Consider the following 24,923-nt stretch of genomic DNA (forward strand, 5'->3'; position numbering starts at 1 on the left):
GGGGAGGCAGATATAACATGTGCAGAGAGAGTTAGATTTGGGTGTGGTGTGTTCAATCTGCAAACTAAATTGCAGTGTAAAAATAAAGCAGCCAGTATTTACCCTGCACAGAAACAAAATAACCCACCCAAATCTAACTCTCTCTGCACATGTTATATCTGCCTCCCCTGCTGTGCACATGGTTTTGCCCATCTGCTAACAAATTTGCTGCTGCAATAAACTCTGAATTACCCCCATAGTCACAATGCAACAGTCCTTTTTGTTCAGTTTTGAACCAGAATCGGACTGAATCTCTCAAATTGTTATTGTGTTTCTTCTTCTTTGTCAGTTCATTTATATCATATCTCATCTGGTTGAATTCAAGTTGAGAGATTCATTCTGATTCTGCTTCAAAACTGAACAAAAAGGACTTTTGCATTGTGACTATGGGGCCTGTTTACCACCAAGGATGCGGATAACATTTGATAAAATCACCCAAACTCGCACTGCGATAATTGATTACATCACAGGGATGTATCAATTATCGCATGCAGGGACAGAGCTTGCAAGCAAGCTCTGTCCCTGCGATGGCACTCCGCAGCATCATCGGAGTATTTTTCATAAGAAATACCTTGATGTCCTGCTGTGCATGCACCACCCCTGCCAACTTCGCCGCTACCCGCCGCCTCCCGGTTGACACCCCCCCCATCGTGACTACCCCCCCTGCGCCGCGGACCTCCCCTGCAGGATTTTATACTTACCAGTCCAGGGAGCCAGTCCACGATGCTCCTGCTGAGCTGCCGGCCTCCGGATCCTGTGTGTTGTGGTGACCCCTGGAGCTGCAAAGTGCACTGCCGCTTTTCAGTGACACTTTACTGCACCAGGGTCACAGCGCAGCATATGGGGGACCCGGCGCCTGGTAGCGCACACCGGAGCAGCGGACACCGGCTCCCTGGGCAGGTGAGTATGTTTTGTTTTTTTTTACTTTATTTTTGTTCTTTTTACACATTGATCAGCTTCTGTGTCCAACAGACACACAGAGCTGATCACTGGAGCCGGGTCCCTGCACAGCTTTCTCTGCCAGGGGCAAAGAAAGCTGGATGGCTGCCTATCGCAGTGCTGCAGAGCCGGCCCTAACCAATATGATGCCCCAGGCAAGATTTTGGCTGGTGCCCCCTAGCACCACCGCTAGTTCCACCTCTGACTCTGCACCCCTTTCCCAGCACCATCACCCCCCACCCATAGCAGTCCTTTTTTTTTTTTTTTTTTCTACCCCCTGTAATTTGAATAAGAACAGTGTGCACATTCAGCACACAGCCCAAAAAGGTATGTGTTTTTGCTGGCAAGGGGCATGGCCACACAACAGTACCCCCAATTCAACTTATGCCTCACAGTAGTGTACCTTTATTCATAAATTATAATGCAATAGTGTCTCTTATTCACATTACATCACACAGTAGTACCACTTTACCTTATATATGTTACTCCTCACAGTAGTGCCCCTCCTTCACATAACATCATACTGAATTGCTCCTTATTCACATTACACCACAACATATTGCTCTTTATTCACATTACACCACACTATATTGCTCCTTATTCACATTACACCACACCATATTGCTCTTTATTCACATTAGACCACACAGTAGTGCCCTTTCTATACGTTACGCCACACAGTAGAGCACCTTATACACATAATGCCACACATTGGTAATGCATTTATACACATACTACCAAACAGTAATGCCCCTTACACATATAACACACATTATTAATGTCCTTCTAAACATAATGCACCTTACACATTATGCCAACCCTTATTAATGCCCTTATACACATCATTTTCCTTACACATATGCTGCACATTGTTAATGCCCTTATACACATAATGATAATGTCCCTTAAACATATGCCTCACATTATTAGTGCCCTTATACACATAATGACACACATAGTGCCCCTTACACATATGTTACACATTATTAATGCCCTTATACACATAATGACACATATAGTACCTGGCGTGAGTCAACTGGCAGCTCTGCATTGCTTTGGGGCTAGGATGCACACGCAGCTTCTGCTGATTAAAATTATATGCGGCATGCCTATATACTGTGTGCGACTGTGGCTGTATCTGCATACAAAATGCTACACACAGAATATAGGCATGCCGCATATCATTTTAATCAACAGAAGCTGCTTGTGCCCCTAGGCATACCATATGACCTAGGGAATTGCCTAGTTTGCCTATGCCTAGGGTCGGCTCTGCAGTGCTGCCCTGTGATCTCGCCAGCTTATCACAGGGCATACTGCAGTATTTTAAAAAAAAAATGTAAGTAAATTTGGCCACATCACGTTTCCCATTATAAGTATGGGGAATGCAATGTGGATTACAAAAAAAAAGTGAATTAAAGGATTTGGAGCAGTTTTTCATGATGCCCAAATGCCCCTTAATACATTGGAGTGATACTAAAATAATGTGAAACGGGTGTGAAAACACCCTTTTTCACATTATTTTAGTAAAAATAATGTTAATAAATGGGCCCCTATACCTCCCCTTCTGAAAAGGAAGGCTGATTATTACATCATTCAGGAGTTTTACGCTAAGAGCGAACTTTTATATGTATTCACGGTAACAGGTGTATGCGCAATTATACATTTGATTTTTTTGTATATAGGCCCTCATTCCGAGTTGTTCGCTCACTAGCTGCTTTTAGCAGCTTTGCACACGCTAAGCCGCCGCCTACTGGGAGTGAATCTTAGTTTTGCAGAATTGCGAACGAAAGATTTGCATAATTGCAAATAGAAATTTCTTTGCAGTTTCTGAGTAGCTCGGGACTTACTCTGCCACTGCGATCAGTTCAGTCAGTTTCGTTCCTGGTTTGACGTCACAAACACACCCAGCGTTCGCCCAGACACTCCCCCGTTTCTCCAGCCACTCCCGCGTTTTTCCCAGAAACGGCAGCGTTTTTCCGCACACACCCATAAAACGTCCAGTTTCCACCCAGAAACACCCACTTCCTGTCAATCACACTCCGATCACCAGAACGAAGAAATTTATTCGTTAAGCCGTGAGTAAAATACCTAACTTTTTGGCAAATTTACTTGGCGCAGATGCACTGCGAACATTGCGCATGCGCAGTTTGCGACAAATCGCTCCGTTGCGAAAACCACTAACGAGCGAACAACTCGGAATGAGGACCATAGTCCAGGTTTTAAGGATATCCATTCTTAAGCCAGGTGACTTAATTAGTTCTGCAGTCAATTTGATTATACCAGCTGTGTACTAGCTTAGATATCCTTTAAACCTGCACAGTTGGGGTGCCTTGAGGACCGAGTCTGGGAAAACCTGATATACAGTATACAGTACATGGCTTACAACAATACAAGGTGAACACTTAGGTGCTTCAAAAGTGGATTACATTAACTTCTAACTAATACCGCAATGCAGTCAGTATCCCGACAGTAAGAATACTGACAGCAAAATCATGAAGGTCAGAATCCTGCTGGTAAGTATTGAGTTTAGGGTAAGTCTGTGGGAGGGGACAGGTAGGATTAGGCAGCGGGAGGGGTAAGGCTAGGCTGCGGGAGGGGACAGGTAGGGTTAGGCTGCGGGAGGGGTAATGCTAGGCTGCAGGTGGGGATAGGTAGAGTTAGGCTGCGGGAGGGGGTAAGGCTAGGCTGCAGGAGGGGACAGGTAGGGTTAGGCTGCGGGAGGGGATGAATAAGGTTAAAATACTTATTGAGATCCGTCGGGATTCAGACTGTCAGGATGCCTCTGTTAATATATAAAAATGAAAATCTGTCCTTCTGTCTTTCTATACAAATCCACAGTTTGCAAGCGAAGATCATGAAATTTTACATACGAGCGTATTAAAACAATTTAAAAAATCCCTAGCACCCCTAGGGGGGAGACAGCAGCACAGAGTATGTCAGCAGACAGCAAAACTGTGGAAAGCCTGGAGCAATTTACACCAAACTTGGTACACGTCTGACTTACAATCTGGGAACAAACTCTGTGGGGGTTAGACACCCCTAGCACTCCTAGGGGGTGAGGCGGCAGCACATAAAATAGTATCCACAGTCACAAAGATCAGGCACGAATCATTTGTCCACTGGTTTGCAACATGCAGTGGTAACAGTCCCGGGATTTCAATGGGCTTGCTGTTATTAAGCTCAATAGATAAACCAAATAAAGATACCTCTCTGGTGGGCTGGTCTAACCGAGCGTCCTCGGTTATGGTCATGTGGATCACACTGGAGTGGGGGAGATTGCTTCTGTGGCAGATACCTGGTCCAAGGTGTACATAAAGGCGGGGTCCTAACGCGTTTTGTCACGCTCCACGTGACTTTATCAAAGGTGTAATGCCTTTATGCACACCTTGGACCAGGTATCTGCCACAGAAGCAATCTGCACCACTCCAGTGTGATCCACATCGGCTCTCCTATTCCTGCAGGCTGCCGTCTTCCAGTACGCCGCTAATAGCCAGTCACATCCGCTTTGAGGCACTTCAAAACTCCCTCCGCTGCATAGCATCAGTGGGCACTGCAGGACACCATAACCGAGGACGCTCGGTTAGACCAGCCCACCAGAGAGGTATCTTTATTTGCTTTATCTATTGAGCTTAATAATGGCAAGCCCATTGAAATCCCAGGACTGTTACCACTGCATGTTGCAAACCAGTGGACAACTGATTCGTGCCTGATCTTTGTGACTGTGGATACTATTTTATGGAGACATAAATTGGACACACTGTTTCTTCATTGTTGACAGAGTTACCTTCCTGGCTTGTTATAATTATATCACCAAGGTGGTTTAATTATTCAATTTTACGGTACTATTAAATTCCATTAATCCATTTTAATTAAGTGTGATAATTTCATTGTTAAATAAATCTTTTTACTTTTACACGTCGGCTCTCATCTCTGTATTTTTCCCTGCTATACTGCGCAGCCGTTTTTCATTTTTTAATTACTTATTTCTTAAACACTTACACAGTGTTTCATGGCAGCGCAATTTATTAGGGGAATTTAAAACCATTATTATTGTTAACCTTTGAGGCGCTGTGTAGCAGTTAATTGTTTTTTCTTTGTTTTTAGAAACAGATTAATGGCTTAAATACAATAAAATATATAAAAAATTATAGCATAACAAGTAAAAAGAAGGGACTGTGATAGAGACAGAGACAGGAGGGACGCAAGCTGTGATAGAGAAGTCCCACATATATCTCACAAACTGATTGATTGGTCATGATAACAGACAAAACACAATTCTACAGCCCGTATACATGGACGTAGGTTGTCACTGAAAGTCTAGAACCCCAGTGATGCAAGGGACAATTTAACACCGCTCAAAGCCTGCCAAATACTGTGTATGCTGGTATTGTTTGCTGAGATGTTATTCCAGACTAAATGAAAAGCTTGGTTTGATATAAGGAATTTAAGATCAGGTCAACACATTTTTGTGCCAAGTACATTTATACAAATAATAATGTATTAACTGTTCTGGAGAATGAAGTAAAATATGTACAGTGTTTGTGGAATGAAAATGACTGTCATTTTCTTCTGCCACCTTTGTTTTAGTAACGAGCAGCCTGGCAGTGAGCAGGTTGTGCCCATTTCGGATGCATTCCTGAATAGTCCAGGCTTTGGAACCCGGTGCATGAAAGACCAGCCCTTGTCGTAAGTGATAATACAACTGTTGTTAATATAATCAGGGATTCCTGTATCAATTACTAAGCAGTAGTTTGTTCGGGATGTATGATCCCAGATGCCAGAATGCCGGCAGGGACCCCAGGACTATTCCCACTCGTGGGTGTCCACAACACCCCTAGAGTGGGAATAGAACCTGTGGCGAGCGCAGCAAGCCCAAAAGGGGCTTTGTTACTCTCACCCCCCCTGCCGGCATTCTGATGGCTGGGATCCCACCATCAGTATGCTGACCGCTGGCATCCTGACAGACGGTCGCCTGATCCCAACCCGTTTGTTCCTCTGCTAATGTCAAAATAGGAAGAATTCACAGTAAAATTCAGTAGGAGCACAGTATGTGGTCAGATCTACACCAGTGTTACTATTAGCTGGGATGGGTAAGAAGAGCATGGTGGAAACCTTTATTAGTCTATAACCAGTCAGTTATAAAACTTTCTGTTAGTATTATTTTATGGGGGGAGGGGAGGAGTGTTTGTGTTTTCTTTTTTGTTTGGTTGAATATTATTAAGGTGGGTACACAATAGGCGATGGGATCTATGAGCGACGTCGCCTAGTGTTTCCCCTCCTATGCCGTGGCGGTCGGTGACTGGGCATACACACAGAGCGATATGACGTTCATATCACTCAGTGTCGTCACGCAGCAGCTGGGCGGTGCAGGCAGCTCTTGGACGACAGTCCAAATTGAGGATCATTGTTGGTGGTGGTGGCATACACACACTTGTAAACAAAAGTAAACAACGTCTCTCAGGAAGGGTGAAAATGAGTGACGTCGCTCATTTTCTGGGCAAGTGTGTATACACCTTTAGGCCTATAGAGAGGCTAAAAACAAGTATAAAAGAATAATACTGATGTATTTACAATGTGTACATTTTTTTTTCTAGTAAAAAATTCACTTGTACAAATACATCAAATGAGTGGACCATCCCTTCTGTGTCTCCAAGTGTAATCAACATACTGCTATCTAATGAGTGGACTCCTGATAATCCCTCCCCGTCATGTATATGTAGTACAAAGAGTAAGCTGATCATGCTCCCAGAGTGCCCAGAGGGGGCTGGGGGACGCCCACCACCACAGGTAATGCGCTGACTTTTCTCAGATGGCACAGAATAGATTTTCCTTCACAAAAGAATACAGTACATAGAGATTTCCATGTTTATTGTGCTTCCATGCATAAACCATACATGTCTATATATCCCTTATATCAAACTTTGGGAGCTCTTATAAAGATGGATGCATGTGCCACAAACGCACATAGAAAAACTCACATGCAAGAAAAAGTAAATTTTACATGCATATTTGTCTGACGCTGGTCTGAATGCATCCAGCTGTAAAACAGTAGCATTTGCAGCAGATGTATGTCAGGTGTACAGGTGTAGTAGTTACTGTATGTCCAAATTGTATTACGGGTTGAATATCCCTTATACAAAATGCTTGGGACCAGAGGTATTTTGGATATCGGATTTTTCCGTATTTTGGAATAATTGCATCCCATAATGAGATATCATGGTGATGGGACCTAAATCTAAGCACAGAATGCATTTATGTTACATATACACCTTATACACACAGCCGGAATGTAATTTTAGCCAATATTTTTTGTAACTTTGTGCATTGAACAAAGTGTATCTACATTCACACAATTCATTTATGTTTCATATACACCTTATACACACAGCCTGAAGGTCATTTAATACAATATTTTTAATAACTGTGTGTATTAAACAAAGTTTGTGTACATTGAGCCATCAAAAAACAAAGGTTTCACTATCTCAGTCTCACTCAAAAAAGTCCGTATTTCGGAATATTCCGTATTTCGGAATATTTGGATATGGGATACTCAACCTGTATTAGTATTATTATTATTATTATTATTATTATTATTATTATTATTATCATCCTTTATTTATATGGCGCCACAAGGGTTCCGCAGCGCCCAATTACAGAGTACATATGCACATAATCAAAACAGGAAAACAGTGACTTTCAGTTGAAGACAATATAGGACAAGTACAGGGTAACTAAGCATAACTACACCAGTAAATGACAGAGATAAGTTCCAGGTGGCCAAAAACTGCGAGATTTGGGCAGTTGAGGATTATTAAAGTAAGAAAAGGATAAGCACATGAGGGAAGAGGGCCCTGCTCGTGAGAGCTTACATTCTAAAGGGGAGGGGTAGACAGACAGGGGTGACACAGATGGGGTAGACCGAGCATGGGACAGGGGGTTAGGATGAGATTTGGCTGGGTTTGGTAAAGAAATGGGTCTTAAGAGCCCGTTTGAAGTTCTGTAGAGAGGTGGCGAGTCTGAGGGGGGACAGCTAAAAAAATTCCAGAGAAAGGGAGCAGCACATGAAAAATCTTGGAGATAGGAGTGGGAGGAAGTAATCAGAAGACAGGAGAGTCAGTGTGCATTAGCAGAGCGAAGATGACGGGTGGGAGAGTACTGGGAGATAAGGTCAGAGATGTAAGTGGGAGAGGAGTGGGTGAGGGCTTTGTGAGTGTGAGATGTTTGAATTTGATTCTGAAAGGGAAGGGGAGCCAGTGAAGTGTTGTAGGAGAGGGGAGGTGGATGTAGTGCGTTTGGTGAACACCCGTGCGAAAGGATCCTTTGCACAAACCTGTCGCTGACTGGTGATCCCCTTTGCAGCTGTCAATATGGCATCTCTTAATAGTGCTGCCATTCCTGGAGCCTGTAATTGCATTGCCTATTTGCATTTTACCTGTTCTCATTCATGTACAGTAGCTGCCACTTGCCCTTGCAGCACTTGAATTGCTGGCTGAGCCTATAGTGTAATTATGGTAGTTTAGCACTAGAATTGCTGGCTGAGCCTATAGTGTAATTATGGTAGTTTAGCACTTGAATTGCTGGCTGAGCCTATAGTGTAATTATGGTAGTTTAGTTACTTTAGTTAATGCTTCAGGAAGAACCCCACTAGCAGGAGTTGGGATGTGGTAGAGGGAAGGTGCAACACAGATGATGAAGATGCGGTTGTACAAAAGAGTTTTCATATAGCTGTAGAAAGAGAGCATAATCTAAACAGTTCCAGTTATGGCACATGTATAGGCAAATAGTGATAGTAGGAAGAGGGTCAGGCACATAGCATAGTCAGGACAGTTCCAGAGGTGTGATACACTAGTGAACTATGCAGTCAGTAAAGCAGTAAAGCAGAGATCGGGTTGGGTACCAAATTCCAGGCAATCGGGAGATTCCTGACACATCCCGATACATATTTTGAGCCTAATTCTAACGCCACTCCTCCAGCAGCTTAATACCTCCCCCTCCCCACAGCCTAACCCTAACCACCCCCTTAGCCTAACCCTATCCCTCCCCCTAGTGCCAAACCCCAACCCCTGTACTTATCAATTCTCTTTCTGAAATAGGGCACCAAAATGTCTAGTCAAAAATCTGGGGTTAGGGTTAGGCTGCAGCAGTTGTGGGAGGTTAGGGTTAAAGTGTGGGAGGAGAAGGCTGTTGGCGGGGTGGGGTAGGGAGAAAATTCTGTAATGTGTCAGCATTCTGCCGATATTTTGACTGCATCTCCAGAGATCAGGTACAGAAAGGCAGATCAGTGGTAGCCAATGGGTTAAGAAGGAGTGTGGTCAGTAGCCATAGTAGAGATCTGGTTCACAAGGCAGGTAAACATTATAGGGGATATCCCGAGAGAGTAACCAGAAAACACAAGCCAGGAATCAGTACACAGGAAGAGGAATTCCCAGGAGAGAGGATCCACAGCTAGTTAGTCACACTAACTAGCAAGGTTTACTAGGTCTGGTTAGGTCTTAGTCAATTATGTGGGGGGACCGAAATGAAAAAAACTGCTTTACATGCCGTGAATGCATGCCTCACATGCTGGGGATCTGGAAGTCCTCCTTATGATAAGGCTCTGTCCACTCTCCCGCCAGCCTCAAGGTGTGACTATTCCAGAAAGGTAATGAGTGTCATGGAGCCACGAGCAGTGTGCCTGACAGTAGAAATCACCAATTGAGGACTCTAGATGGCAACAGTAATGACAGTTGAACTCAATGAATCCAACTTTTGCACTGAAATTGTCTTGAGTTGATCTTGGCGCAATTATATTCTCTGCCATGAAAAAAACTATTAATTGATATTTGTAGGACATCCCCCGAAAACACCTGCAAATAATAAGTATCCCATAAATGTATCTACAGGGAGCCTGTGCAATCCCTTGTTTTGGACCGCAAAAACAGCTTTCGTGGTGGATTTACCAAGCTCTGAAATTCTTCATATTCTGGAGCTTGGCTCAGATAGCAAACACCATCTGAAGATGGCTTAAGCCATTATAATCTATAGGCTACACTCCACAAAAAATACCAGATCTTACAGCAAATATACACTGCATCAATACAACCAAGGAAAAAGTTTGAAGTAAAGCAGGATGGGCCCTATTCTTTAAAAAAACTGTAAAGATTTCTTTGATATTAGGGAGTTGGTTATTTTGCTATTGAAAATCAATTGCTAGGACAAAAACGGAACCATTTTAAAATCATATAACACAATTAATATTACTAAGTGGTGGCTGATGTGTGCTGCAGCGCAAACCACACACATAGCATGGGGGGGATAGTTATAACATATAAACTAAAGATGTGCGGGTTTTTAATGCAAAATTAGCGGAAGTTTGGATTTATACAGATTTTTCTTGGTTTTCCATAATATGTGACAGCCGCAGAACCAATTAGATGCCATTTTGAGATCCGAATAAATCTTGGTATAGCTGAACGTACACATCTCGATTATAAACAAACTGTACCTTTTCATGTTGTATGTAATATGTGTGATGGCTGCCTGACCACGGGCATCAGCAGTGATGTGTGTATCAAAGCTATGATTGCACTCAGCAGTGGCGTAACTACTGCCCCCGCAGTCCTCGCGGTGGCTTGGGGGCGAGGGGCTGCGGGGGCGCCACTGACTTTGCACAGATTGACATGCGGACGAGCGTCCGCATGTCAATCTGCGGTCTCTTTCCCTCTGCTGCTGTAAGGAGGGACACAGAGCGCACATCGCGCGCCTCTCCTGTGTCCCTCCCTGGCTCTCCCCCGGCCGGTCTAATAAAGGAAGTGTCGTTCGTGAGCTCTGATTGGCTCACGAACCGGCACTTCCTTTATTAGACCGGCTGGAGAGCCAGGAGGGACACAGGAGAGGCGCGCTATGCGCTCCGTGTCCCTCCAACACAAAGGAGCGGGGGGTGGGGGAGCAGGCACTGTGGGGGAATATCTGGCACTGGGGGCATATACCTGGCACTGTAGGGGAATATCTGGCACTGGGGGCATATACCTGGCACTGTGGGGGAATATCTGGCACTGGGGGCATATACCTGGCACTGTGGGGGAATATCTGGCACTGGGGGCATATACCTGGCACTGTGGGGGAATATCTGGCACTGGGGGCATATACCTGGCACTGTGGGGGAATATCTGGCACTGGGGGCATATACCTGGCACTGTGGGGGAATATTTGGCACTGGGGGGAGCAGGCACTGAGGGGGCATGTGTGGCACTGTGGGGGAATATCTGGCACCTGGGGCATATACCTGGCACTGTGGGGGGAATATCTGGCACTGGGGGGAGCAGGCACTGAGGGGGCATATGTGGCACTGTGGGGGAATATTTGGCACTGTGGGGAGCAGGCACTGAGGGGGCATATGTGGCACTGGGGGGGTATATGTGGCACTGAGGGGGCATATGTGGCACTGGGGGGGTATATGTGGCACTGGGGGCATGTACCTGGCACTGTGGGGGAATATCTGGCACTGGGGGCATATACCTGGGACTAATGGGGAATATCTGGCACTGGGGGCATATGTGGCACTGGGAGCACGGCCCTAGCAACAAGCACTACCCCCTAGCAACGAGCATGACACCCAGTGCATGAAACCCCTGGCAACAAGCCTGACACCCAGTGCATGAAACCCCTGGCAACGAGCATGACACCCTGAGCATGAAAACCCCTGGCACCGTGCATGGAACCAAGAGCATGAAACCGCTGGCAACGAGCATGACACCCAGTGCATGAAACCCCTGGCAACGAGCATGACACCCTAAGCATGAAAACCCCTGGCACCGTGCATGGAACCAAGAGCATGAAACCCCTGGCAACGAGCAGGTAATTTAAAAGTAATTAGAAGCCTTACTGTAGAACTTAATGTGTAATGGGCATTACGGTGTGTGGCATAATGTATCACGGACATTGCGGTGTGTGTCATAATGTGTCAGGCATTACGGTGTGTTGTATACTATATCACGGGCATTGTGGTATGTGGTATAATGTTTCAGGGTCATTGCGGTGTGTGTCATACTGTGTCACAGACATTGTATGTGCTATAATGTATCAGGGGCATTGCAGTGTGTAGCATAATGTATAACGGGCATTGCGATTCCTGTCATAATGTGTCACAGGCATTACGGTGTGTGGCATAATGTGTCACAGGCATTACAGTGTGTGCATATTGTGTCATGTGCATTATTGTGTGTGGAATAATGGCTAAGGCCATTGCAGTATGTGGCATAATGTATACTGGGCATTACTATAAGGAGGAAAAATGACAAATAATGTAAGGGGCATGAATCAGGATTATTTTTCTTTCCTGTGGTGGCTAACGTCTGGGCGTGCAGGTTGCAAAACTGGGGTATAAGGTAGTCTTTTCCTGCAATGCCACGCCCCTTTACGCGAAGCCACGCCCATTTCAACGAAGCCACACACCCTTTTTGGCGGCGCGCGCATATTTGTCCCTTTACTAGTGACAATTATGGGGGGTATGGGGGGGGGGGGGGGGGGCGCCGAAGGATTTTTTTGGCTTGGGGGAGAAAAATTTCTTGTTACGCCACTGGCACTCAGGACATAGCACTCAGCTTCTCCTTCCTGTATAAACCTGCCACCAGACACCCATTGGCTAGTTTCACAGTCTAGGGGGGCAGTCTCATGCAGGATTAAGTACTGATGCTGAGTGCTGCATCCAGAGTGCAGTGGCAGCACACGGCATTCTTGCACATTCAGCTGAACAGATGTACACAAGAGAAGGAGTTTGTATTGGTATTTGCATAAAGTCGCCATTAGATGCTGCTACGTGTGCTTTTGGCCAGGCTCACTATCTTCAACTAATACAGTAAATCATATTAGTAAATGGCCGGAAAATGCCATGCGATTTAGTTCAAGGGATAAATATTTATTGGTATGTTTTATATTCTCAGAGGATCCAACCAAGCTCTGAGATTCTCCAGGACCTCACAGGACGAAATATTTCAGATTATCTCCTCAAAACCTACCCCAGTCTGATAAGAAGCAGGTGCAGTGAACATTCGTTTTGACAGATTAATGTTCTTTCTTATTGTAGTAAATTATCCAGTTACCTGTCTAGTAAATTATACCAAATATTTGGTACAGACATTTTTTTGTGAATGTGTATAATATGTGTTCTTAGTTAATAATTTACACAACCATGAATGTTGCCACAGAAAGTTATCTGGAATGGACACATGCTTATTGGCCGGTTATTACCTCAGGGATTTTATCAAATGTTTGTACAAACTAATATATTCCATCTTAAATGTGACCTTGGGTAGAGTTGAGCTGATTATTTCCTTTCATTATGTACATGGCTGATAAGACAGTAGTTGTTTCAGGAAATGTTCTGATGGAAATAGAATGAATTTGCATACATATGACCAATGCTTGTAAAGTTAGTTCTAGTCTACTGATCAATCACTAACATGCACTGTATACAAGCATCTCTATGTGGAACCTAAACTATATTAAGCTTTAAACCATTTGAGAAAGCCTAATAACAGTATCAATTAAAGGCCAATAATGCAAAATGCATTTCTTTCTTTTTGTAAGTAATTAATAACAGGATATTCCAAGGACACATCAGTCACTGTCTAAAAATATATAGAATCTATATGGTATAACAGCAACTGGAAATACTGTTTGTACAGATTCATAAATTGAATGAGTGAATAAAATAAATGTGTGTATCGCTCTGTTCTAGTATGAAGACCAAGTACTGGGTCAACGAACAAAGGTAAGTGCCAGATAATAATATGAGTACCCAGAAACTTCCACAAGTAAAATCCAACCTCTGTTCTTTAGCAAACACGTTCGTAGCACTGTCAGTTGTTGTGCTGCGCTAATAACATGTAATGCATTAAAGTGACCTCTACTGGTAACCATAAAGAACTAGCTGCTTAATAAGTAGCTTCTGGTAATTTTACAATCTGATTTTAGAAGCAGTAATGTGGCTTTGTGCACACTGTAATACTATCTAAGCGTACTCAGTGTAGATGAAACACTCTTAACCAGATATGCACTTTAATCTAATTAAAGCCGTCATCTCAGTACTAGAGAGGCCATAACTCCCTTAGCAGCTTGGGCCCCATAGACATGCTTGGGCTTGGGTAATCCGTACCCTCCTCCCCCCTTTTACCCTCTCGGAGCCACTGCTTTCAGATTGAATGCATACTTCATAGTGTGGAGTGTAAATATTTGTTCTCTTTCTCTCTATTTCCTGCAGATATGGTGGTATTTCTGTTGGAGCAAAGCTCCCCATTCTTGAGGTACAAGGAGAAGACATTGCAGAATTTTTCAGTCACCTGGGTCACATAACCAATGTGTCAGGAGTGAGTATATTCTGCAGATGGTGGTTAAACGGAGCAAACACGTTATCAAAATTCTTTGTCATGATTCTTTTTTTTTTTTTTTTGGCAGGGTTCCGTTACAAAGTCCATATCACAAGAACTTCAGACTTTTCTTAGAAACTTGGAAACTGAAAACAACATCAAGGTGCAAAGTCCATATGTTAATTCTGGGATCTGCCATGAATTATTAAAAGCAGGATTAAGGGCTTCACTAAACTAGGGCAAAGATTATTAATATACTGTAGGTTTGAAAAACAGCATCCATCTACACAAAATCACACAGGAAATCAAACCTACAAAAGTTTATCTGTTGCCGGTGTCCTACGTTTGGACCAGGAAGGGGTCAGTTTAACACTGGAATAGTATGTTTATAAACATGTGTGACCGTGCTATAATGGGTATGATCATGTCCCAGGTGCATGCAGGACCACCGAGACATCGGAGGGGCCTAGGTACTGAGGTGATGTAGATTCTGGAGGGTTCAAGGCTATGCCCAGTTTTGGTGTTCAGTCCTATGGAGGGCACAGTCACACCATCACAGTAAACACAGCTATTCCACTCATGCAGTCCATTGTCACACCTATACCTGATCTCCCATCTTGGCGTCCCGGAAGGTGTGTCTAGCACTATGCCATCTCCTATTCTTCACCAATAAAGGATACCTTGGAACTTCTACACATTAGGGACACTTATCTTTGGCGCACACTGCACCTGCTCACCAGTGATATGTCTCCCAACTCTCCTCAAGCTGGAACAAACATGCCGAACTTGCGATTTTCCCTCAAATTGTGATTGTCCCTCAGAATCTGGAATTTAGGGAAGGTAGGTATTGATTTTGAAAGACAACATGAGAGTAACCTCAGAAATTTACATCCTACAAGATATCTCAGTTCTACAACCCCTCCCCCCCCCCAAAAACAAAAAAAAAACAAAAAAAAAAAACACAGAATTTAACCTTTCCCTCTTCTGCAAGTGGCAGGGATGCAAGTGACATGGAAATCCTTGCAGTACAATTATATTTTCTCTTAATTTAAAATGGAGTGCTTTTGAAATACTCATAATACCAAATTTCTAGTGTCCATGTTCTATTTATCTATGCACAGAGTGATTTTGTATAAGCATGCCAAAGATGTAGCTTATAATATATTATTTGTTATGGAGGGGGTCAGAAAATACAACTATGTTATACATACATATATTACTATAACGTTGTTTTTATTTCTTTAGGTTTGGTTTAATAATAAAGGCTGGCATGCTATGGCTATCTTCATCAACGTTGCCAACAATGCTATTCTCCGAGCCAACCTAGGGGAAGAAACAGACCCTGAAGAGTTTGGTATAACTACAATGAACCATCCACTCAATCTCACCAAAGATCAGCTGTCTGAGGTCACAGTGTAAGCAGATAGCTGGGAAGGGTGTGCTGTCTAGTACTATTGTTAACTCACCATTCTGATTCTCCATCGATGCTTCATATGCTATTTACAGCTCTCTGCAGAGAAGATTGTAATTTTATTGGGTGTAAATAAAGTGTCATAACAGGTTTATGGAGATGAGAAAATAGTAGATTGAGCTATTAGCTCACCTTAATGTGGGCCTTATCTCGAATCACCTGACAACAGACTAATAGGGCCAATAGAGGCTGCAGAATTCCAATCACGTCAAAACATGAGTGAAAAGCAAACATCTGCCAGCCGATTTCTCTTTCTTTAGTGAGTACAGCGTTGGGGGTTATTTGTTACTGGAATTCTTCAGTCACTTTGCTTTGAGCTCTGTTTCTGCATTGCAGCCCCCAATCAACTTGTCTTTGTGCACTGCAGGTGTCCGTCCTACAGTATCTCCCCTTACGTTCCTGACTTTACTGATAAAGAGAGTACCACCATAGCTTAGCTTGGGGAGGGGATATCTGTAATATATGAATTTGTTAGAGGTGCCACTCAAAATTATCTTGTGGCCACTCAGGGATTGATGACTTATGTGCAGAATGTGAGGCTGAGAACCAGCAGTTCCATTGTAATGGCTGAACCTGCCTGGGTAATTAATTGAACTGGAATATTTCAGAGCTTTTATAGCTTTCCATTTTCCTCTGGATTCTGAGCTGGGACCTACCCTCCCTTTGTAGCACATGACCTTTGGCCTTGCATCTACTCCACTAGTGAGGACAAGCCAGCTTGGCCAAAAGACAAAGGGGGTAATTCCAAGTTGATCGCATTAGGAATTTTGTTAGCAGTTGGCCAAAACCATGTGCACTGCAGGGGAGGCAGATATAACATGTGCAGAAAGAGTTAGATTTGGGTGGGTTATTTTGTTTCTGTGCAGGGTAAATACTGGCTGCTTTATTTTTACACTGCAAATTAGATTGCAGATTGAAGACACCACACCCAAATCTAACTCTCTCTGCACATGTTAAATCTGCCTCCCCTGCAGTGCACATGGTTTTGCCCAACTGCTAACAAAATTCCTACTGCGATCAACTTGGAATTACCCCCAAAGTCGGTGCAAAACCTTTCTCATCTTTCCTGGAAAAGCGCTATACTCCTGCTCCACTGAAGTGGCAGTAGGTTCGGACCTGGAGATTTTCTCATCTTTTGCAAGAATTTATATGGAAGTCATCTAGCAGATACTACATTTTCTGAAAAGGAATTGACTGTGTCAGACAATTCTCAGTTTAAGAGTCAAAACAGAAGATTATCTTCTCCTCTTCTCATTGCACCTATTTTGCAAAGTACTGTAAGGGTCAGACCTTCTAGAAAGTTCCAGGTCTCATATTGGTTGCAAATCCCTAAATCCTCTTCCATGTGAGGGAGAGTCACCAACTAAGGTGTATGATTCTATAGCACAACCTTCTAAGACTTCCGCCTTTATGTTTCCACATGCTGAAGAACTAAGAGATATCATGAAAAAGGTCAGTAGGATTATTTACCTAACAGCAGGAACATCCCTTAGACACATTTTTTCTTCATCTTGTGTCAGTAAGGCAGTGGAGAGGAGGTCAGAGTGTCTGCAGGCAATTATGGTGACAGCCGCACCATTCTAACAGTTTCCGGTATTTTGACACTGATCACCTTGAAAATTACTTGTAGATTACATGGAGATTTTTTCTAAGTCCTTTTATGTTTTTTTTTATAAATGTATTAAAAACTTTATTTTGGATTTCCGTTTGCTGACCCTAGTTGGAACCCACTTACCTGACGTTACAATGGGGGTGAAGAAAGATACCTATACGTGTACGCGTGGCACAAATGTAAGTGTCTTTACAAAGGGAGACCGGGTCTCACAGAGCTGATGTTTTGATCTGAAAAAGATACCTTTACATGTATGCGAGATAGAAGTACTCTGTGTTTGTCTAAAGGATAGTAAGAAAACCCTTAGACTACGTGGGATTCTTTCTTTGCTGTACTCATACAAATAGCGAGTTCTGGTTTACCATTTCTTTTCCAGTTCCAGCTTTAAGAGATTTTGATGTACTCTTCTACTCCAAGAACCAGCAGCATTTTAAAACGCAAAGCTGTTCCCATTTTTCGTTAATTACCACCAGCATTTGATCATCAGGCTACCTCCAGAAGAGCATACACTGCTACATTGTCATTACCAGTTGACAACCTCAACAGGGGTCACCCCTTCCCCTTTTGGGATTAGACCATTGTGATTGTGGACTCTAACCTCCCAAGTCTCTGTGCCAATTTAGACTCGGGAGGAGTAAAAATTCTTGATAAATATTTTGGTACTGTACTTGTTTTTGAGCGCTGTATTCAGGGTTCTAGTGAGAGGACATCATCTTTTGTAAGGATGGTACATAAGGATTCAGTCAGATAATGCCATGACTGTGGCATACCTCAGTCATCAGAAAGGCACCAATACTTCCCTTGAGACCATCGAAATCATGTAATGGACAGAGCTTCAGTGTCTAGCTATTACAGGTCTGTACAACTGGAAAGCAGAAAACTGGGCACAAGCAGATATCTAAAAATGGCATTTCTATTGAATCACAAAGTTGAGTGCTTCTACATCATTGTCAGAAGCCATGTTGGTCTTTTTGGTACTTTCATGACCCGTTAATCAGGGAGTTTCTCCTTCATCCACTTCAAGACACTGAAGCATAGACAATGGGGTATAAACGTGTGGATAATTGTAGCTTTGCACTTTAATTTTGAAGGAGAGTAGCTGGTTCCTCCGCCTCTATATCCCTCCAAGCCCAGTTTAGATTAATGCCTCAAGGAGCTGGGTGCACAGAGAGCTGTTTCCAGACCTTTTTTTTAATTCTTCTATCAGGAGATTTTTACGTCTCACCCTAGGTTCTCTCTTGGATTACCTTCTAGAACACCTTTTTGCTAATGTTCCAGGGCATGTTGTCCACTTGTTCCACTCTTGTAGGCCACAGTGGCTCAGATTTACATTTCTTCTGCGGATGCAGTTTTGGGTCAGAGTGAGATCTTCATGTTCTTTTGACCGGACGAGAGCGCCCATAGGCAGTAATATTATGTCCTTATACAGCAGAACTCTCCTATGCAGCAGAAACTCCTAGGTGTCCAATGGTCCCAGATTACAAATGTATCCCTTAAATCATAGCAGTACTTCTTCAAGCTCTGGTTCCTGAGCTTTGTACTAGATCTTTCGGTATCTTCTTGCAAACAGCCTGTTGTTGTTATCATGACAGCTGGAACGTTTTGTTCCAGGATGCCTGTTTAGGCTATGTTTCCTTCAGCACAGTGTTCTCCCAGCAGTTCTTTTTCTTTTGATTCAGGTCAGTCGATGAGGGAGTAATATGCTGGTCTTCAGCTAGGTTGCTCATGCAGCTGGTAGCTGTCCATCACCACTTGGTCTTTGGCTAAAATCAGGGTAGTATCTGTTCTTATCGTTTTATTATCTGATAGGCCCCCTCTCTGGGGTCCATTTATTATTAATGGCTTTTAGAACAAGGAGATGGAAAAAGAGCTTTCTCTTACCACTCCACGTCTTGACCTGGTATTGCAGTGCTTCTAGGACCGGTACACAAAACTCGATTGTTGGACTTCCTAGTCTTGGTGGATCTCCATGATTGTCATGACAGACAGGTCTTTTGTTAGAGGTAGGTGTTAGGGGTTGGTGCTTTGTCCTGTCACTATCCCTTCCAAAATGGTTGGGCTGAGATTCACACGCTTTCTGCAGATGGCCACTGCTGGCTCCTGCCTTCCACACTCCTCAATACATTATATTTTCTGTTGGTCGGCTGACTATGCTTTTTCACCATCTCTGAATGTGGTTGGCTCTCTTTGCGTATCTCTTGGACTGCTTCCATATGCGCATATCAGATTGATTGTTTGTGCTCTATCATTCCTCCAGCCGAAGCTGGCCTACTCCTCTGTGGTCCCCTTTCAAAACATCTAGCTCTTCTCTGTCAGTGTACTCACTTGTCGGTTTTCCCTTGTTCTGACTCTGCTCATTCTGGGCATTCCGAGGGGCTCTAGTGGGCTGCCAGGTGGGGTGCTTTGACTTTTCAATTTTTTTCTGTGGTCTATTCTTGGTCTTGGATCCAGTCAGGATCCCAGCAGTTGGAACTGCGGGGATAGGGGCTTTAGAATAGGCATCACTGGGGAGGGTTAGGCTCAAGGGGGCGGGGTTACAGTCAGGCTGCGGATACAGAGGGTTAGTGTTAGGGGGGTTGGGGATTAGAAATCTTGCCAAACAGGTGTCGGGATCCTGTGCATCTTGACAACTGGCATCCCAATCGCTGGGATCCCGATACCATCCCTTTAGGCCAGGGTGTTTCTGCTCCCTTCTTTGGTTCAACTTCCCCTGTTATCATAGGTGTTGGATACTTCCCTGTCTGTTGGTCAGAATTTAGCATGTGGTTTCCTTGGTGACCACTGTCTCCTGCCTTGCGACCACTGTTCAGTATGGTCTTAGGTTTCTACTGTTTTCTCAGTACCTTCCCACTCGGGAGGTCAGCTTTAGGAAGTCCCAATTGTCTATGCTCAAGTGTTCCCTAGCAGATGAAGGAGAAAATAGGATTTTGATCCCCTTTCTCCAATTCCATAGGGGACACTTAACATCGTCCTGGCGCTGTTCCTTATGGCCATATTCCCTGGCCCTTGCAGTTGGCTATCTGCTGCATTGCCAGTTTTTTCTCGTTGTTCAGTCTTTGGACTTTTAGCTTAGTTGGTTCCTCCTCCTTCCTTTCTCTCCTTCCTCTATTGTCTCTGCTCTCCTTCTCCTCTTGGGCTTGGTTTATCGATACAGGGCTTGAAGGGAGTAGAGGGGAAGTGCCAGGCTCCACCGTCTTGTCCACCACTTATCCACCGTCTATACCTCATTGTCTATGCTCCAGTGTCCTCTATGGATTTGGAGAAAGGTATTTATCGGTAAAATCCTATATTTTCTTTATCAAGGCATAAAGTGGTTGGTTTTTAATGGCGTGCTTGCTGAAGTCCTGATCTGCAATTCTCCTTTGACTGGGTTATTCAAAACAAGCTAGAAAGCCTGTTTTCAGCCAAAATATAGCAGATTGTGTGGAAAATTAATATCACCTTGTAGTAAGATCTATTGTTATTCATGCAGGATGGTCCCTATAGAAGATTGAGGCATCGTTCCCTGAAGGTTCAGGTTTCCACATTTTTGTTTTTATTTCAGAGAAAACGACAAGAAAAACTGATTTTGTTACAGTCAGTGATAAAGTCGTGTAACCTCTACACATTCCACCAGTAGCTGGTTACAGCCTTTCAGCTCCCTCCTTTTGAACTTTTGTATTCAGCAGTTTAGGTTTTTTACTTGAAGACATTTTTTATTTAGCTTTCTCCACAGTACGGAGACTTTGAAGCTTGGGGTTTTGTGTTGTTGGTCTCCATATCTCATCTTTCATGGCTGTTTTTTGGTTCCATTTCAACTAGGATATTGCGCGTATAGTTTTGACCAGGTTATGTGTCCAGCGGAAGAGGGATCTCTTCCCCGTCAATGTTTTTAGGGTCTTGTGGTCTAATGTACATAGGACCTGTGAGATGTGCAGGATTGATGACCTGCTTTTTCACTGAAGACCACAAAGAAGGTTGTTCAGCATCAAAGCATACCATTACTCGGTGGATTACTTTTACAATATGCCAGACTTACAAAGGAAAAGGGCAACTTGGTCCTGAAATGAAATTCTACCAGACCAGAAAGTGCCTTTTAGTCTTTTCAGCATTGAGCCTCAGCTGAGCTGCTGTAGAGGGATCAGTATGAAATCCCGCCGGATGGGATCCCGGCGGTCGGAATACCGACACCGGGATCCCGACTGGCACAATCCCGACAGGGGGGCGAGCGCAACACAGCCCCTTGCGGGCTCGCTGCGCTCGCCACACTGCGGGCACGGTGCCTCGCTACGCTCGGCACACTAATTTTTTTCTCCCTCTATGGGTGTCGTGGACACCCACAGAGGGAGAATATGTCATGATTGTGCCGGTCGGGATCCCGGTGTCGGTATTTCGTCCACCGGGATTCCATCCAGCGGGATCTTGACCGCATCCCCTGTAGAGGATGGCTAAATGTTTTTTGGTCCACACATTCATAAATTCAGTTAGGCTAATTACAGGGGCAGCAAAATTAAATTAGCAGGGATTCACCTGAGCGTAAATCCTTGATGATGTACTTATCCTCACAGCTTCAGGAGCTGCAAGGAAAAATCTGCAAGAAAAAGCACAATTCGGGTTTCACGCATGGGGAAAACCCATTGATTCAGCTGTTTAAGCAGAATCAGTTTCTGCATGGTAATCACTGATTTTATGTGCAGGGAAAAGGCTGTTTAATTGCCCTGGCCACGTCTCAATCAACCAATAATTAGTAAACCCCACGTCTAATTGAATATGTCTGTTAGTGTTCCAGTATTCTCCAGATGGATGAAGAGTTCATTGAATTTTTATACATGCATAAAATCCTCTTCTCTGAGTCCATTGGGGAATACCACACCCACCCTTTTACTCTACTATTTAATGCTATGTGACTTTGTTCTGTGGGGCAGTGGCGGAACTACCACCAGTGCAAGCAGTGCCTTGCACTGGGGCCCACCGCTGTCAAGGGGCCCAAAGCCAGCGGCATGTAATGAGCCAAACTGACTCATTACATGCCGCCTGCCGCTGTAACCACGGGGAGAAGGAGGAGGAGGGATGGGGACTCTGTAGCCGCAGCAGCGCAATGTAATTGGTGGAGGCGCCACTGCAGTTGTCCCTCTCTTTCCACATAGGCTGCCCGCTGCCGCTGTGAATGCTGGGATGCGCTTCCCTCATCACAGCGGCGGTGGCCAGCCTATGTGGAAGGAGAGGGACAGCTGCAGCGGCGCCTCCACCAATTACATTGCACTACTGTGGCTCCCTCCTCCTTCTACCTCCTCCTCCTCCCCTGCCTGCCCGGGATCTGCCTGACTGCCTGCACCGAGAAGCCTGACTGCCTGAGCCAGTGGAGAGACAGTAAGTATCATCTATTCTTTCTATCTATCTATCTATCTGTCTTTCTATCTATCTATCTATCTATCTATCTATTCTGTCTGCCGTAATGTGTAAAAAGGGGGACTGGCTGCCTACAGCGCGCACTGCCCCTGTTTTGCATGCAGGGGGTGGGGTTCCGATGCCGTTTCTTGCACACAGCGCTAAAATATCTAGTTACGGCACTGTTGCTAGGTGTCCATTTCCCTGGCCCTGAGCAGATCACCCTCACCAGATCCTCTCCAGCACAGTGCCCCCATTGCATCCAAATAATCACCCCCCTCTCCACATCCTAAATCTTGGGACACATCCACATACTAAACCTGAACGGATCCCATCTGTATGTGTATCTCTACCTTGTTATGTCATACTGTACTTTGCATCCCTGAGTGCCACTGAATATTATCTATCTATCTATCTATCTATCTATCTATCTATCTATATATATATATATATATATATATATATATATATATATATATATATATATACACATACACATACACATATACCTGTGTGGCCAGCAATCCCTTTTTTAAATAATATATCTATCTATCTATATATATATATATATATATATATATATATATATACACACATACACACACACACACACACACACACACACACACACACACACACACAAGTCCAGGAAATGAGCAGCACTCGGAGACAAAAGTTATTTCAATAAAGCAGCATATATTAGTCTGCAGACTGTCAACAATTGTGTTTCCTGACAACGGAGCTACAGGCTCCGAAACTTTGACAGTCTTCGGACTAATATATGCTGCTTTATTGAAATAGCTCTTGTCGCCGAGTGCCGCTCATTTCCTGGACTTATATGCATTCACCGACCTGGGCACCGGAGCAGGCTGTTTCTGTATGTGAGTACCGGCTGCCGCTGTATATTATATAATACGGGGACATGCAAAGAATCCCTAATTTGGAGTTGGGGTTGAGGGGGTGGACTTTGACGGCATGAGAAGGGGGGGGCCCAAAGCATTTTGTTGCACCTGGGCCCACCGCTCGCTAGTTCCGCCACTGCTGTGGGGCTTTAGTAGAAAATAACAGTTTCCCAGCAGGATGTGGGATTGTAAAGGAGAAGGAGCTTTGATTTTTAGAGCCAAATTTAAAGTTCCCTATCTCCAGTGGAAGCCATGTATCCTGTTACACCCATAAATTGGATGTAGTCTCTCTAATGACTTATGGGCTTGTTTTCTGTAGGGTGCGAATCATACGCAATTTTTTTATACATTCCCTTTTTTATACATACGTCCTAGAGGATGCTGGGGACACTTCAAGAACCATGGGGTATAGACGGGATCCGCAGGAGACATGGGCACTTTAAGACTTTTAAGGGGTGTGACCTGGCTCCTCCCTCTATGCCCCTCCTCCAGACTCCAGTTTTAGAATTGTGCCCAGGCAGACTGGATGGACTTGGAGGAGCTCTACTGAGTTTCTCTGAAAAGACTTTATGTTAGGTTTTTTATTTTCAGGGAGGACGACTGGCAATACTCTCCCTGCATCGTGGGACTTAGGGGAGAGAAGTCAGACCTACTTCTAGTGAGTTTAAAGGCTCTACTTCTTGGCTACAGGACACCATTAGCTCCTGAGGGTGTGGAACACTAGGTACGCCTAGGGCTTCACTCCCAGAGCCCGCCGTCACCCCCCTTGCAGAGCCAGAAGTCAGAAGACAGGTGAGTAGAGGAAGAAAAAAGACTAAAGTGACGGCTCCTGAGGTACCACACAGCGATCGCGCTGCACGCCATGCTCCCACACACAGCGGCACTACAGGGTGCATGGCGCAGGGGGGCGCCCTGGGCAGCATAAAAATCCTCATTAAGGCTGGCAAAGTGGATTTTAAGTACCTAGGCACAAAATCCTAACCCCCGCCAGTGTGTTTATATTTAAAAATAGCGGGGCTAAAGCGCGCCATTGAGGGGGCGGGGCTTAGCCCTCACAGCTCTCATCAGCGCCATTTTCTCTTCTCTGAGCTGCAGAGATGCTGGACCTTCCTCAACACTGCTGTACAGGTGACTGGGTGCAAAACGGGGGGGGGGGGGGGGGGGGCACAGTTGATTTGGTGCAAATATAAGTATTATAAAAGCGCTGCAGGGTCTGAGGCTTTATATTAACGTTTCAGAACCGGGAT

General features: G+C 44.3%; 1 protein-coding gene and 1 non-coding gene across 2 annotated transcripts in view; both read left to right on the forward strand.

Moving 5' to 3' along the window:
- Nucleotides 1-24,923, forward strand: part of ABCA4 (ATP binding cassette subfamily A member 4) — a 502,596-nt gene that overhangs the window by 314,396 nt on the left and 163,277 nt on the right. The window contains exons 30-36 of the mRNA XM_063941498.1: nucleotides 5,566-5,664; nucleotides 6,573-6,765; nucleotides 12,900-12,994; nucleotides 13,697-13,729; nucleotides 14,219-14,324; nucleotides 14,413-14,487; nucleotides 15,570-15,739. Coding sequence (XP_063797568.1) covers nucleotides 5,566-5,664; nucleotides 6,573-6,765; nucleotides 12,900-12,994; nucleotides 13,697-13,729; nucleotides 14,219-14,324; nucleotides 14,413-14,487; nucleotides 15,570-15,739 — 771 coding nt within the window. The remainder of the gene's footprint in view (nucleotides 1-5,565; nucleotides 5,665-6,572; nucleotides 6,766-12,899; nucleotides 12,995-13,696; nucleotides 13,730-14,218; nucleotides 14,325-14,412; nucleotides 14,488-15,569; nucleotides 15,740-24,923) is intronic.
- LOC134959266 (U2 spliceosomal RNA) lies at nucleotides 19,155-19,341 on the forward strand. The gene has a single exon (XR_010187328.1). It is a non-coding gene; the product is annotated as a U2 spliceosomal RNA (small nuclear RNA).

The sequence above is a fragment of the Pseudophryne corroboree genome, chromosome 9, assembly GCF_028390025.1.
Source record: "Pseudophryne corroboree isolate aPseCor3 chromosome 9, aPseCor3.hap2, whole genome shotgun sequence".
Taxonomy (NCBI): domain Eukaryota; kingdom Metazoa; phylum Chordata; class Amphibia; order Anura; family Myobatrachidae; genus Pseudophryne; species Pseudophryne corroboree.